Source organism: Anolis carolinensis, chromosome 5, assembly GCF_035594765.1.
Source record: "Anolis carolinensis isolate JA03-04 chromosome 5, rAnoCar3.1.pri, whole genome shotgun sequence".
NCBI lineage: Eukaryota > Metazoa > Chordata > Lepidosauria > Squamata > Dactyloidae > Anolis > Anolis carolinensis.
Genome location: NC_085845.1, coordinates 7,044,868 through 7,062,160, shown reverse-complemented (window position 1 = coordinate 7,062,160; position 17,293 = coordinate 7,044,868). Strand labels below are relative to the sequence as shown.

At 40.0% G+C, this 17,293-nt stretch overlaps 1 protein-coding gene across 6 annotated transcripts in view; it reads right to left on the bottom strand.

Moving 5' to 3' along the window:
* The window catches only part of slc4a11 (solute carrier family 4 member 11), a 300,006-nt gene that overhangs the window by 190,967 nt on the left and 91,746 nt on the right, over positions 1 to 17,293 (bottom strand). The window contains exon 1 of one of the 6 annotated variants that reach the window (XM_062980861.1): positions 9,256 to 9,856. The exons of 2 other annotated variants lie outside the window; for them this stretch is intronic. In XM_062980861.1, the coding sequence (XP_062836931.1) occupies positions 9,256 to 9,346 (91 nt within the window). In that variant the 5' untranslated portion in view covers positions 9,347 to 9,856. Of the gene's footprint in view, positions 1 to 9,255; positions 9,857 to 17,293 lie in introns of those variants that run through there. 3 more of the 6 variants (XM_062980862.1, XM_062980864.1, XM_062980866.1) reach the window with 3 other exon arrangements.

Below are 17,293 nucleotides of genomic sequence, written 5' to 3'. Positions count from 1 at the left end.
ATCCATTTTTATCTGGACTTCTTGTTGGTACTCATCCTGCTTCATTGCCAGTCTCTGGATCTCTTTCAAAATGTCTCTCAAGCTGACCTCTTCTGGTTGTGAAGGTCTTCTTCCTACAATCTTGCTGTTGTCCACTTTTGGTCTTGTTCCTGCCATCTTCTTATATCCCTCGTCGTCCCACGTCGTTATCACTTTCCTCCTCTTTAGCCAGAGATCGCTTATCTCTTTCCGTTTTCCTCCTCTTTTTCCACTCCTTTCTCTGCGTTTATCTGTCAAGCCTTAAGTCCTTGCATCCAATCACCACTTGCTTCTCTCCTTTCCTTATCGGCGCCTGTACAGGCTTTCATGCAGAGCTTCCTTATGAGTCTCGTACTTCACTGTTTTATGTTATTTCACCCCTTTTATTTTCCCAGGGGGGTTTATTAAACGTTGTTGGTACTCACAGTTCTGTTTTCTATCAATGTTTTGGCGGAATTTCCTTCGGTGCACCGGGTTCAGGGAGCGCTTCCGCCCACTTTGACGCCGCAGGCAACCACTTCCGCCCTTATTCTACCGGATATTCCCACTTGCACTCTGTCTGAGTGAGGATTTCCCCTCCTCCTTATGCAGATTTGGGCAGCTGTTGGCTTGTTTTTCCCCAGGGAACACCGTAGACACAACACCAGAGGCTTCAAGGTCGCTTCGCCCGGAGGCTGGGTGGGTTACACGTACTTTATCGGTCTCAATCTCGTTAAATTCTTCATTCAATTCCCACTATTTTCAAAGTTCATTATTATTATTTTTTTTTGGACAAACCAATCTCCCGTATAATCTAATAGTCTAATAGAAACAAAGTCAATCGCAATATGTGTTCAAATATTATCCAATACCACCGCCGGTATATATATTTAGGATCATAGATTGGTTTCTTATAGAATCTTACTGAACCCGGTTGTAACGTCGATTAGAGGAAGAACTCACTCTTTATTTAGTCGCATCGCTGCTCATTTCTTTCTGTCTTTCTATCTTCTTTTATTTTAAAATGAGCCCGGTCGGCAGTAGATGCGGGCTTTCTGCCCGCTGCCGCTTTTGCGATCCGCGATCCCCTCGCTTTCCCGGACCCGTGCACCTCCGATCCCCAAGAGGTTCGGATCAACGGGTGCTGGGGGCCTTGCCCCAGCGAAAAAATTAATGGGTCTACTTTTAGGCTTTATATCTATTGGAAAGCTTGGTTAAAGAGCCAAGTTTTTAAGGTCTTTCAATACAAAATACAGATAGGCAAAGACATACTTAATGTAATGCTATTTTACTGCAGTACTATAAAAACAGCTTTTGTGAATGCAATATGGAATTTTAGTTAAATTTTTCAATTTAATGAACTTTTCAACTTCACCGGCATAATTTTTTAACTTCAACTAACTTAGGGGAAAAACACACATACACACTCAAAACTTTTACCGTAGGGGTAGGGAGTTTAAATATTTTCAGTAAAAAATAATTTAATTTTTAATTTTTATTTAAAGTATTATTTACTTATTAGGAGCCCACGGTGGCACAGTGAGTTAAACCCTTGCAGGACCGACAGGTTGGCGATTCAAATCCAGGGAGAGTGGGTGAGCTCCCTCTGTCAGCTCCAGCTCCCCATGCAGGGACATGAGAGAAGCCTCCCACAAGGATGGTAAAACATTAAACATCTGGGCATCCCCTGGGCAACGTCCTTGCAGACAGCCAATTCTCTCACACCAGAAGCAACTTGCAGTTTCTCAAATCACCCTTGACACGATTTTATTTTATTATTATTATTTGCTAGTTGCTTGAGTTCTGGTGAGCTGTTTTCCTTCTCTTTTTCACTCCATAATTCCCTTCTCTTGGCTAGCATATGCTACTAAATAATCTATATATATAAAAGGGTAATGAAATTTCGGCCTAGGACAAAACAACAAAACTACACATCCCAGAAACACTAAACTTGGCAGCACAACCCCTCATCCCTGCCTCCACGTTCATACAACAAAAAGAAAAGAAAAATAAAGTCCTAATCAGAGGGAGAGGAAAAATTGTTTTTATCCAATTGTTGACAGTTAGAAGGCTAAGCTCCGCTCACTTGGTCTCCTAGCAACCCACTCAGCCCAGGGGACACGCAGAGCTAGGCCTCACTTAGGCCTCTTCCACACTGCCTATAAAATACAGATTATCAGATTTGAACTGGATTATATGGCAGTGTAGACTCAAGGCCCGTCCACACAGCTATACAACCCATTTAGAATCTTATATTATCTGCTTTGAACTGGATTATCTTGACTCCACACTGCCATATAATCCACTTCAGTGTGCAGTCGGACACAACTGGACTTAATGTCAGGAGAAAACCTTTAGCCTTTACCTTCACTACCACTAATTCCTCAATACTTTATTTCCCATACCACCAGACTTCGCCACAGCAACACGTGGCCGGGCACAGCTAGTAATAAAATAAAATAGTTCCAGAGACAGGAATGAATACACACACACACATGCTTCCTATACTTTTGCCTGTAGCAGACAATGGTGAGGGATTTTTGTGCATGACCTGGTGTGTGTGTCTATGTGTTATTGAGCTGATCAGGCCAAAGGAAAAGGAGTCAAGGAGCCAGGACACGGCAGGGCTTCATTGGCTTCGATCAAGAGGACGGGAAAGCAATAGTCACCTGGGAAACAGGGACTCTCGTGGGGATTGCACATTTGTGGCCGTCAAAGGTAAACAAGAAGGCAAAAACAGCAAGATTGGACGGCTCCATTAGTGCTTCCTCGGCTATCTTATTTATTTATTTATTTATTTATTTATTTATTACAATATTTATATCCCGCCCTTCTCACCCAACAGGGGACTCAGGGCGGCTTACAATAAAACAGACATATAAAAACAGTACAATCTATATATATAAAAGAGTGATGGCATCACGGCAGTGGACAAAACAACAAAAGTAAACTCCCCACAACCTCGAAAATTGACAGCACAACCCCTCATCCATGCCTCTAGGTTGATACAACAAAAAGAAAAGAAAAATAAAGTCCTAATTAGAGGGAGAGGAAGAATTGTTTTTATCCAATTGCTGCCAGTTAGAAGGCTAAGCTCCGCTCACTTGGTCTCCTAGCAACCCACTCAGCCCAGGGGACCCTTTACCTTAACTATCACCAATTCCTCAATACTTTATTTCCCATACCACTATACTTCGCCACAGCAACGCGTGGCCGGGCACAGCTAGTACACTATAAATCAGTTAAAAAATTAACTTACATATAACATTCATAAAATGCATTTATAAAATATAGATAGGCGTGTACAAGTTTAAAAGACTGGGTCTGTCAATTGAGTTCCAGTATACATAATAGTAATTAATGCTGCTGATTCTTATTCGAAAGATAAGATTATGCAAGGGACTGGCCATTATTATTTATCTTCTACTGGGATGGGAATCAATTCCATATTTTTCCCATCCCAGTAACAATGCTTTGATTGCTTCCAGCAACCAATGGCATGTGGATCGGCCCCTGGACCGCAACTTTACATTGCAAAACTTTTGCATTGCAAGGGCCGGGCTGTGGCACAGCTGGTTAGTAGCCAGCTGCAATAAATCACTACTGACCAAGAGGTCATGGGATCGAAACCCGGGTCGGATTGAGCTCCCAACCGTTAATAGCCTAGCGCGCTGCCCACTTAAGCAGCTCGAAAAACAGTTGCATCTGTTGAGAAAATTCTAGGTACTGCTTTAGGCGGGGAGGCTAATTTAACTAATTTACAACACCATAAAAACTGCCAGCAGTGTGCAGAAAGGAATGAGGAAGTGCTACCAGTTATCTCAATATGTTCAAACATTTAATGTATGGGTGTAACAGGTCAGCATGTAAATAACCCGACAAGAGTGAATGACAGCTGCCAGTCCTCATTTTAATATACATTGATTCATGCTTATCTGAAGTGTTTGGAATCAAAAGCTTTTGGAATTTTTTTCATATACATACACAATGAGTTATGTTGTTGTTGTTGTTGTTATCTTGGCAGCTGAAGTGCTGACCTGAAGACAGCAAGATGAGCTGAGCCCCCATCTGTCAGCTCCAGCTTACCATGCAGGGACATGAGAGAGGCCTCCCACAGGATGGTAACACATCCGGGCATCCCCTGGGCAACGTCCTTGGAGACGGCCAATTCTCTCACACCAGAAGCGACTCCAATTTGCCTCTGACACAATTAAAAAATTATCTAGGGAGATGGGACCCAACATGAAATTCACTGATGTTTCGCAGACACCTTCTATACATAGCTCTGAGGTAATTTTACATTTATTTATTATTATTTATTTGCAGCATTTATATTCCGCCCTTCTCACCCGAAGGGGACTTAGGGCGGATCACATTACACATATAGGCAAACATTCAATGCCTTTTAACATAGAACAAAGACAAGACAAATATAGGCTCCGAGTGATTCAGAGTGATTCATTGCAGTTAATTGCACTGGCTTGCTCTCCCGCCTGAGCCACAGCCCAGGCCCATAATACTTTTAATAATTTTGTGTATAAAACAAACTTTGTGAACCATCAGAAAGTGAAGGTGTCACCATTCTAGCCATCCAAATGGACAATTTTTGGAGTATTTTGGATTCTGGAATTCCAGATAAGGGATGCTCAACCTGCATTTTAAATCTGCCGAATTAAAAATTCAACCTCTACCCTCAGAATGGTGATGCAAAGCCACTTGCATTCAATACGTGAGATAATAAACTTATAATCTCTGGAATTCTTTAGGGAAGACAAAAATTAGTTCTTAAAAAAAGGAAATAGCAAGACACCTGAGTCTAAACTTGATGCCATTTTAGATTAACGCCAAGGACATCAAAAACTGAATGACTTTTCTTAATGTATTGTTTTTAGTATGATTAGCAGCTTCGAGTTTCCTTTAAAAGAGAAAAAAGTGGAATATAAATTATTATTATTATTATTATTATTATTATTATTATTATTATTTTGCTGCTGCTGAGTTGAACCGTTGTTGTTGTTGTTGTTGTTGTTGTTGTTGTTGTTGTTGTTAAACAACGGGAATTTGGGGATCATCAATGTCTGGTGATGTTGCTTCTGCTGAGTTAAATTATTATTATTATTATTATTATTATTATTATGCAATGGGAATTTGGAGATCATTAATGTTCAGTGATGTTGCTGCTGCTGAGTTATATTATCATTATCATTATCATTATCATTATTATTATACAATGATGCCACTGAGTTAAATAATAATAATAATCATCATCATCATCATCATCATCATCATACATAACACAGTCCTAGACACTTGGGATGTGTTCGACTTGCGATTTTGTGATACGAAATCCAGCATATTTATCTTGTTTGCTGTGTCATACAACGTAGTTGTGTCAATAATAATAATAATAATAATAATAATAATAATAATGTAACAGGAATTTGGGGATCATCAAGGTCCGGTGATGTTGCTGCTGCTGAGTTATATTATTATTATCATTATCATTATTATGCAATGCTGCCACTGAGTTAAGCAATAATAATAATAATAATAATAATAATAATAATAATAATAATAATAATAAAAATGCAACGGGAATTTGGGGATCATCACTGTCCGGTGATGTTGCTGCTGCTGAGTTATATTATTATTATCATTATCATCATTATCATTATTATGCAATGCTGCCACTGAGTTAAATAATAATAATAATAATAATAATAATAATAATAATAATAATAATAATAATAATGCAACGGGAATTTGGGGATTATCAATGCCCAGTTATGTTGCTGCTGCTGACTTATATCATCATCATCATCATCATCATCATCATCATCATCATCATCTGTATCATTATTATTATTATGCAATGCTGTCGCTAAGTTTAATAATAATAATAATAATAATAATAATAATAATAATGCAATGGGAATTTGGGGATCATCAATTCCCAGTGATGTTGCTGCCGCTGAGTTATATTATTATTATTATTATCATCATCATCTGTATCATTATTATTATTATTATTATTATTATTATTATTATTATGCAATGTTGCCGCTAAGTTTATTATTATTAATAATAATAATAATAATAATAATAATAATAATAATAATAATAATGCTGCAATGGGAATTTGGGGATCATCAATGTCTGGTGATATTGCTGTCACCGAATTGAATCAACCAAACCCTCTGGGTTTTTGCATTATTTTCATCCAGGAAAAAAGAATAGAGGCTGCTCTCTTGGACTTGTCAAGGAATGTTTGGAATCCTTTTCTAACATTAGCACCATCCAAGAAAGAGGAAATCCATCAGTCATGATGGAAATCCATGAATCCATGAAGTAAAATCAATGGGATTACACAAAAACGCTCCCCGAAAAAACACAGAAGTACACACACACACCCCTTTGGACTTCAAGGAAGAATACAGATTTTGCTATCAACTCCAAAGCTTCAAGAAACAGCTAGATTCTTAATACAATTTATTTAATCTCATGCATTCACCTGGCAGGCTGAGCAGGGAATGTACACAGGTGTAAAGTGACAGCGACAAGTGTGATTAGGGTTGTCAAAAAACTTGGCACGCTTCACAATCAGCAGTCCATTATTTCATTTTGTTAGAATGGATGGTATATTATAAGCCACTAGCTGTGCCTGGCCACACGTTGCTGTGGCAAAGTCTGGTGGTATGGGAAATAAAGTATTGATGTATTGGTGGTAGTTAAGGTAAAGGGTACAGGTTTTCCCCTGATGGAGCTTAGCCTTCTAACTGGCAGCAATTGGATAAAAACAATTATTCCTCTCCCTCTAATTAGGACTTTATTATTCTTTTCTTTTTGTTGTATGAACGTAGAGGCATGGATGAGGGGTTGTGCTGCCAAGTTTAGTGTTTCTGGGATGTGTAGTTTTGTTGTTTTGTCCTAGGCCGAAATTTCATTACCCTTTTATATATATACTAGCTGTGCCCGGCCACGCGTTGCTGTGGCAAAGTGGTGGTGGTATTGGTTAAAAATTGTTTTGTAATTTTTATTTGACGTTATTTGTATTTTTTAATAAATTTTATTGTAAGTTATCTTTTTTTATTATATTTTATTATTTTCTTGTATTATTTTTAGTTATTTTCTGTTATAGTATTTTATTGTATTAATTTTTTAGTGTTTTTAATTACTTTTTAGTGTTTTTTATTATTTTTTATTGGGTTGCTAGGAGACCAAGTTGGAGGAGCTTAGCCTTCTAACTGGCAGCAATTGGATAAAAGCAATTATTTCTCTCTCTCTAATTAAGACTTTATTTTTCTTTTCTTTTTGTTGTATCAACCTAGAGCCGTGGATGACGGGTTGTGTTGTCAAATTTCGAGGTTGGGGGGCCTGTAGTTTTGTTGTTTTGTGGGTCGCCGTGATGCCATCACTCTTTTATATATATAGATAGATAGATAGATAGATAGATAGATAGATAGATTCTGCATAGACCATCAGTGGGCAAAAATTATCAGGTGGCATGAACGTATTAAAAAATAAAGACCCACAATGTGTGCATAATAAACACAGTTTCTGTCCCTTGCAAACACAAAGGGTGCATCTACACTGTGGAGTTAATGCAGTTTGACACCACTTTGCCTGCCATGGCTCCATGCTATGGAGTCATGGGAGTTGTAGTTTTACAAGATTTACCAGAGTGATAGTGACTGACCATACTACAGTTTCCAGGATTCCATCGCATTGAGCCATGACAACGAAAGTGGTGTCAAACTGCATTGATTCTACAGTGCAGATGCACCCAAAGACACACAGAGTTTAATGACCTAAATAAAATTATCTCAACGGTTTAATGATCCAAATAAAATTATCCATCAATTCCTCTCCTTCCCCCCAATCCATATATTGAGCCTAAATGCATGCAGTTTAATAAAAAAAATATTTTGGTATTAAAGCAGAAAAGATAATCGGAAAAATAGAGTTACAAGACCAGACAAGTTATCAGATTCGAAATGCGCTGACTGTGTTTTTATAAGCACATTTTTTATCAATGTTTAATGAATTTAATTTTTAAGTGATTGAATTGCCTGTAATATTTTTATACTGTGTTTTATCGTAAGCCGCCCTGAGTCCCCTATGGGTGAAAGGGCGGGATATAAGTATTGTAATAAATTAATAATAAATAAAAAACAAAGACTTATTGCCTTCCTTTTTTAGATTACATATTGCATAAATTGACAGTTTGTTTTAGTCTCCTGTTTGAAAGCAAATCACAGAATCATATACAGTAGAGTCTCGCTTATCCAACGTAAACGGGCCGGCAGAACGATGGATAAGCAAATATGTTGGATAATAAGGAGAGATTGAGGAAAAGCCTATTAAACATTAAATTAGGTTATGATTTTACAAATTAAGCACCCAAACATCATGTTATACAACAAATTTGACAGAAAAAGTCGTTCAATACACAGTAATGCTATGTAGTAATTACTGTATTTATGAATTTAGCACCAAAATATCACAATGTATCGAAAACATTGACTACAAAAACGCGTTGGATAATCCAGAATGTTGGATAAGCGAGTGTCGGATAAGTGAGACTCTACTGTATTTGGAAGAGACTCCCAAGGGCCACCAAGGTAGGAAAACACAATTAAGGCTCGGGCTGTGGCGCAGGCTGGAGAGCAGCTGCAATCAATCACTGCAATGAATCACTATGACCAGGAGGTCATGAGTTCGAGGCCCGGAGCCTATGTTTGTTTGTCTTTGTTCTATGTTAAAAGGCATTGAATGTTTATATGTGTAATGTGATCCGCACTGAATCCCCTTTGGGAATAAATAAATAAATAAATAAATAAAGCATCCCTGACAGATGGCCATCCAGCCTCTGTGTGCAAACCTCCAAAGAAGGCGACTCCACCAGATTGCAAGGCAGCATATTCAAACACAAAGTTCTTCCTAATATTTAAGTGGAATCTCTTTTTTTGCCATTCAAATTCACTGCTCTATGTGCTAGTTTTTGGAGCAGACCCCTCCTCAATATGACCTCCTTTCTTAAAATATTTAAACACGGCTATTGTGCCCGCTTCTCTGCTTTCTTTTCTCCAAAATTCGACACACAAAAACACTCCTCATATATTCCAACTGTTCCAAGATTGCAAGTTGGTGCTATTCTCGGCTCGAAAGCGATCCCCAGGTGCCGACCTTGTTCCCAAATTCAAGGCAGGACTTATGTTTGTTGACAGACAGAAAAAGAGAGATGGATATTAAACTCACCTAAGGCGCAACCCGGAAAGGAGATGCCGCAAAACCTTTGCCGGAGCCAGTGTTGGGAGCAAGCCTTCTCCCTCCTGTGCGCATGGACCATGTGTGGCCGAAGCTCGTGGTCCTGGCCGGGGCTTGCATATTAATATCCATCAAGCCAGGGCACTTCTCTGCCCTCCCTCGTTTCCAATTGGCGAGGAGCAAAGGGGTGGGGAGAGACTGGACCCGACTGTCGGCACAAAAACAGCCGCCTTCCTTTCCAGTTTTGGAGAGAGCGAGGCGAGGAGAAAGCCGTGCCCGAAAGGTCCAGCCGAGAAGCTCTCCAGCCAAAAGATGCTCAGGATTTCCCCTGCAAATCCATATTATTAACTCATCCCAAGGACCTGGGGATTTCTCTCTCTTCCTTCCCTAGGCTGCCTCTGAGCCTTCATTCACCGTCTCTCTGCAAATATGTATTTCCTTTCCTGCCTCTGCTGCTGTTTAGGAAAGGGAGGAAGGCAATGAAACAATTAAAACGGATTTTTCTTCCCTCCCTCTTTCCGGATACCTTTCATCAAGGCAGCCGACAAAAAAGAAAGATCACATCTATCCAAGAGAAGAGATGGATCACATTTATTCCGGAGATGGTGGAATAAGCTTTCCAGCCCTCAAAGCACTTGTAGCTCTGATAGAAAATGCTAGGAAAAGGTAAAGGTTTTTCCCCTGGCATTAAGTCTAGTTGTGTCCGATTCTAGGGGTTGGTGCTCATCTCCATTTCTAAGCCAAAGAGCCGGCGTTGTCCATAGACATCTCCAAGGTCATGTTGACAGACAGAAAAAGAGAGATGCACATGGATACTACACTCACCTAAGGTGCAACCCTCGAAGCACTCGTAGCTCTGATAGAAAATGCTAGGAAAAGGTAAAGATTTTCCCCTGACATTAAATCTAGTTGTGTCCGACTCTGGGGGTTGGTGCTCATCTCCATTTCTAAGCCAAAGAGCTGGCGTTGTCCATAGACACCTCCAAGGTCATGTGGCCGGCATGACAGCATGGAGCACTGTTACTTTCCCGCCGGAGCAGTACCTATTGATCTACTCACATTTGCATGTTTCTGAATTGCTAGGTTGGCAGAAGCGGGGGCTAACAGAAGGAACTCACACCACTCCGCAGATTCGAACCACAGATTTTTCGGTTAGCAAGTTCAGCAGCTCGATGCTCCATAGAAAATGCTATATGCACTATTTTTAATGGACACAGAAGAGCAGGAATATGGCACACCAAGGCATCTTTGCTCAAAAAACGGCAATGAGTCACGGGTAACGTACAGAGTGCACACAGGTGGAACCATCTCTCATAAAGAAGTGGGAAAGAAAGCTCTTGCCATTGTAAAGCAATACGAGAACCTTGCCAAGATGAATGTGAGGGAGCTTTACTAAAAGCAAAAGTACTCTTCGTATGTGCTTTTAATTGTGCTTACTTTTTATAAATGCTATTGTTTTTTATTGTTTTGGGTGCCAATCTGGGGGAAAAGGTGGCATTAAAAATGGTGAAAAGTAAAAGTGCTGGCTATCATAGAAAGGAGCCTGAAGTTTTGCAAACACACACACACATATACAGAAAATATCATGTATATAGGTAAAGGTTTTCCCCTGACATTAAGTCTAGTTGTGTCCGATTCTAGGGGTTGGTGCTCATCTCCATTTCTAAGCCAAAGAGCCGGCGTTGTCCATAGACACCTCCAAGGTCATGTGGCCGGCATGATGGCATGGAGAGCCGTTACCTTCCCGCTGAAACGGTACCTATTGATCTACCCACATTTGCATGGTTTTGAACTGCTAGTTGGCAGAAGCTGGGGCTAACAGCGGGAGCTCACCCCACTCCCCGGATTCGAACCACCCACCTTTCGGTCAGCAAGTTGAGCAGCTCAAGCGTTTAACAAGGTGCACCACTGGAGGCTCCTAATATGTGTGTGTGTGTATATATGTGTGTATATATATATATATATATATACACACACACACACACACACACACACAAACACACACTGCCTTTTCTATCTACAAACGAGACTCAAAGCCAATTAGAAAATAATCAATTCAATAGATGCCCTTCCTTCCTAAATTCAGATTTGGAACTAATTAATACAGATGGAAATGCACTTCACGCAACGCTCTATTGGATAAACAAGTTCCAGGGACTAAACAGCTGGATCATCACAAGAAAAAAGGAGGAGGAAGGAATGAAGATGTTTGCTTATTTGTTTGTTTGTTTATCTGCTTCTCCCAACAGATCAACAGATATATGTAGAACAACCACATATTAGACAGTAAGAGAAATGAAAATTAGAACAGCCAACAGACACAATACATAGGACACATCCAGACTAATTGAGAAGTCCCATGTTTGTCATTCCTGGGCAAGTCACACTCTTTCATCCTCAGAGGAAGGCAAATTGTTCCAGGAAATCCCTGCAAAGAGGTCACCGTACGTGGGAAACAACTTGAAGGAATGCAACAAGAACAAATCACACCAGAACTGTAACCGTTAAAACACATCTACGAGGGTTGAATGAAAAGTAATGCCTCCACCTTCGTTACTTGAGTTTGGATGGGAATATTTTAATAAATCAAACGCAGAAATAATCCTTAGAATGTGCTCTTTAACTACCACTATTCACTTTTCCACATAATCACCAGACAATTGGATACATTTCTGCCAACAAGTTTTCTGAAGCCGTCAGGGAAGAAGTCAACACTCTGTTTCTGCATCCAGCGTCTCACTGGACCCATCGTGCACAGATCTTCCAATAGCCAAGCAAAGCAATAATGTGACCTACACGTTCTTGTGAAATGCCGATGATGCTTGAAATTTCTCTCTGAGCGATATGACAATCGGCCTGAATCAATCTGTCAACATTTTGCTTGTGAAACTTGGTGGTTGCTGTCACAGGATGTCCAGCTCTGTGTTTGTCACGCAAGTCAGATGTTCCCACCTCAACATCTTTAAACTTACTCGCCCAACAACGCACAGTACTCACATCAACATAATCACCATAAACAGCTTGCATTAAACTACAGTGTTAAAGTCCTGGGTTCGAATCCCTGCTTGGCCAAGCCACATTCTCTCAGTCTCAAGGCAAACCTCTTTTGAGCTACAGTTTTGTCATGCGTCTGAAATGCCTTGAAGTCATGCAATAACACAAATGACATAATGCTTGCAAACCTGAAATACCCGACTAAGTAGGTCATCAATGACAAATACCTAACCAGAGAAGAATTCTAGTCTGCTTCCCTCTCCAAAACATATGATTCCTCTCTAAACTTTCAAAGGATTGCCTGTTTATTTAAACCCTATGCACTCATTATGAATATAGACGCCAACTATTTGATATCATGTCACCAGGAATGACAAAAAGTTAATACTTCGACAGCTACAAAGCTCTCAAGTGTTTTTTCCTTGCATGTACTTGTATGTTTTTATCCCCAAGGTATGCTCTTAAAGAGTAGATAGATCCATAAATCATCTTTAATCCTAGCTGGCAAATTTATCAGTTCTCCTTAGCTTTTATTTTATTGAGTTTGTCCTTTCCTTTTTCCCAAATGAAATGGACAGCTTCAGAAGTTCACAAACAGACACAGATTTAAATTAGTGCAAATCCCAAAGTTCAATTCCAGGTTTTGCATTAAAGGAGTTGTCCAAGGTACTGAACTTATTTGGAGAGAAGGGTTAGGGTTAGAGTTGACAAAAGGTGCATCCACATTGTAGAATTATTGCAGTTTGACCCCACTTTAACTACCCTTTAACAAAATATGTGGATATGGAGGGCCGACGATATAATAATAACTATAATAATAAGGATAACTTTATTTTTATACCCCACCATCTCCGCGAAGGGACTCAGGCTGGCTTACATGGGGCCAAGCCCGGGTAATTACAGTAAACAGAGGATAAAAAAACATCAAAATAAAAGTACAAAATTATACACATTAACATAGTAAAATAAATAGTGACCATAGTATAGTTAAACACGATTTACACCTGGTGAGAGCAAGAAAGCAACCTTTTGAAGCTAATGGCTTACAAAGAAGGGCCGGGCTGTGGCGCAGCTGGCTAGTAACCAGCTGTAATAAATCACTACTGACCGAGAGGTCATGAGTTCGAAACCCGGGTCAGGTTAAGCCCCCGACCATAAATAGCCCGGCTTGCTGTTGACCTATGCAGCCCCGAAAGACAGTTGCATCTGTCAATTAGGGAAATTTAGGTACACTTTATGCGGGAGGCTAATTTAACTAATTTACAACATCATAAAATTGCCAGCAAAACATGAGGAATGGAATGAGGAAGTACAGCCACTACTGGACATTGAAGCAACAGCTCCCCCTGTGGCCGGAATCGTGAAGCTGGAAAAAAAATGTTAAATGCCTCTGTGTCTGTCTTTATATGTTGTTTGTCTGTTGGCACTGAATGTTTGCCATATATGTGTTCATTGTAATCCGCCCTGAGTCCCCTTCGGGATGAGAAGGGCGGAATATAAATACTGTAAATAAATAATAAATAATAATTCTCAATAAAACTGCACAGATGCCCGAACAAAATGTTCCTCCATTCATATTTTACTCCAGGTTTTAGTCCCAGCTTTTAAGGAGCTGGCCAGAAAGCTCAAGCTGGTTCCCAAAATAGGCACAGTACTTTGGAGAGCAATTTGATAAACTGAATAAAACCCAGGGATGATTTGCCATAGCCTTGACACTGAAACCAACGATGGATCGGTTACCAAGATGTACATCACAGTATCTTTTGTTACTCCGTGTAGTTGAGCTAAAGCGATAAGAGACAAGGGAACGGTGAAGGTTAGCAATGGGAATACAAGAAAGAATGAGGCTCCGCTTACCGAGGAACCGAGCTGCAAATGAGATCTCTCTGCCGCCCACGTTCTGCAATGAGGACGCTTTTGTCTTGCATCCAGAGAAAAGGCAGCTACGCAAAGGCAGAAGGACCTTGGAGAGGGAAGAAACGTCTCCTTATCGGGAATAATGAGATAGAAGACGCTTGGAATCATAGAATGGGCTATCCAGTCCAACCGCATTCTGCAGGGAGACACGATTAAAGCCCTCATGACAGATGGCCATGCAGCCTCTGCTTAAAAACCTTCAGAGGAGGAGACACCACTGGACTCGCTGTGGAGCAGATCTTACTGACAGAAATTTCTTGGTAAAGTTTAGGTGAAATCATTTCCCTCTGCAATTTGAATCCATGGCTCCAATGAATAATAATAATAATAATAATAATAATAATAATAATAATAATAATAATAATAATAATATCTATAAATATCTGGGCATATTACAGCTGGACAACATCAAGCATGAACATATGAAAACTGTGGTCAGCAAAGAATACACACAAAGGGTCAGAAAAATTCTCAAAAGCAAGTTCAATGGAGGCAACACCATCAAGGCCATAAACACCAGAGCCATACCTGTCATAACATATACTGTTGGCATCATAAACTGGACACTGGTGGAACTGGACAATTTGGACAGAAAAACAAGAAAACTAATGACCATTCATCATTCACTGCATCCCGACAGTGATGTTGACCGACTATATCTGCCTAGAAGATCTGGTGGCAGAGGACTCTTGCAAGTAAAACAAGCAGTCAAAGAAGAAGAACATGCCCTGGCAGAATATGTAAAGCAAAGTGAAGAACCTGCTTTGATTGAAGTCAAAAATCTCCCCAAAGACAAAAAAACAAGTACAAGAAACCCGCACTACAAACTAGAGCTGACAGCTGGCACAACAAAACATTGCATGGAAAGTTCCTTGACAAAATTGAAGGAAAAGCGAATAAGGAGAAGACCTGGCTCTGGCTCAGAAATGGGACCCTGAAGAAGGAGACAGAAGGCCTGATCCTTGCAGCCCAGGAGCAAGACATCAGAATTAAGGCCAAGATCAAAAAAACCGCTGACGACCCAAAATGCAGACTGTGCAAGGAAACCGATGAAACCATTGATCATGTCCTCAGCTGCTGTAAGAAAATCGCACAGACAGACTACAAACAGAGGCACAACTATGTGGCCCAAGTGATCCATTGGAACTTATGCCTCAAGTACCACCTTCCAGCAGCAAAGAACTGGTGGGATCACAAACCTGCAAAAGTATTGGAAAATGAGCATGCAAAGATACTGTGGGACTTCCGAATCCAGACTGACAAAGTTCTGGAACACAACAGACCAGACATCACAGTTGTGGAAAAGGAAAAGGTTTGGATCATTGATGTTGCCATCCCAGGTGACAGTCGCATTGAAGAAAAACAACAGGAAAAACTAAGCCGCTATCAGGACCTCAAGATTGAACTTCAAAGACTCTGGCAGAAACCAGTGCAGGTGGTCCCGGTGGTGATGGGCACACTGGGTGCCGTGCCAAGAGATCTCAGCCGGCATTTGGAAACAATAGATATTGACAAAATTACGATCTGCCAACTGCAAAAGGCCACCCTACTGGGATCTGCACGCATCATTCGAAAATACATCACACAGTCCTAGACACTTGGGAAGTGTTCGACTTGTGATTTTGTGATACGAAATCCAGCATATCTATCTTGTTTGCTGTGTCGTAATAAAGTAATAAGTTTATTTATATCCCGCCACTATCTCCCCCGGAGGGGCCTTGGGGCGGCTCACAGAAATATCGGATACAAAACAATAACAATGTACAATACATCAATAAACACTAACATGCACCAGTTATAATATTTAAACATTGACCAGAAAAACGAAACATACCTACTAAAAACATAGAATTAAAAACAGTGAGGTTGCAATGATAGATTAGTAAAGTGCACATTATAAGTTGTGAACTCAGAAACATAAAGTGCCACAAATTCGTTTGCTGATACAATGCTGATTGTTTGCTGAGTCTCTCTTATCCAACCTTCGCTTATCCAACGTTCTGTATTATCCAATGCAGTTTGCCTTTTAGTAGTAAGTCAGTGTTTTTGTAGTCAATGTTTTCAATACATTGCAATGTTTTTGTGCTAAATTCGTAAATACAGTAATTACTACATAAAGTTACTGTGTACTGAACTGCTTTTTCTGTTGATTTGTTGTAAAACATGATGTTTTGGTGCGTAATTTGTAAAATCATAACATAATTTGATGTTTAATAGGCTTTTCCTTAATCCCTGCTTATTATCCAACATTTTTACTTATCCAACATTCTGCCAGCCCATTTATGTTGGATAAGCGAGACTCTACTGTATTTGCCTTTTATGTTGTTAGCTGCTCTGAGTCCCATATTGGGAGATGGGGCGGGATATAAATAAAGTATTATTGTTTGATGCACAACAAGCCTAGTACACAGCAAACAAAATCACTATGCTAGCTGATGTATTGGATCACACGACTGACACTTCCCATTGCACAACTATGTCCTAATCCGTAGACTTGCAGAAAAAAAGCTTGCCCCCTTCTCAATGGGACACATTTTCAAATACCCAAACATGGTTCTCATGTGTTTTAGATCAGTCTGAGACCAATGGGTTCACTGATGTGTTAAGAGAGGATTGTGGGAGTTGTCTGAGGAATTTCTGGGAGAACAAAGTGAGGAAGATTTCAGTCACGGGAATGATACTTCTTTCAGTGAGAAATCTGATTGTGGATGTGCAGGCCTTCAAGGTCAGGCCAAGCAGCCAGATCAAGAAGAGTCTATTGGAGAATTAAGTGGTACCAAAGCACCTGGAGATACAGAAATCAACACAGACCTTCGTTTACAGATCAAAGTAGACAATAGACATCGCAGGGCAGAGCGTTTGCATGGGAAAGCTGGGGAGAGATTTCAAGGAAGACAAAATGCTTTCATGGACGGCTTTTAATTGGCAAAGTGTTTACTATCAAGTTAGTTCAGGCAACGTAGCATTTGGAGTAAAAGCTAGGCCTAAGTTCCTGGTCCATGTTTTGTTTGCTATCAAGTTAGTTCAGGCAACATAGCCTTTGGAATAAGAAGCTAGGTCTAAGTTCCTGGTCCATGTTTTGTTTACTATCAGGTTAGTTCAGGCAATGTGGCGTTTG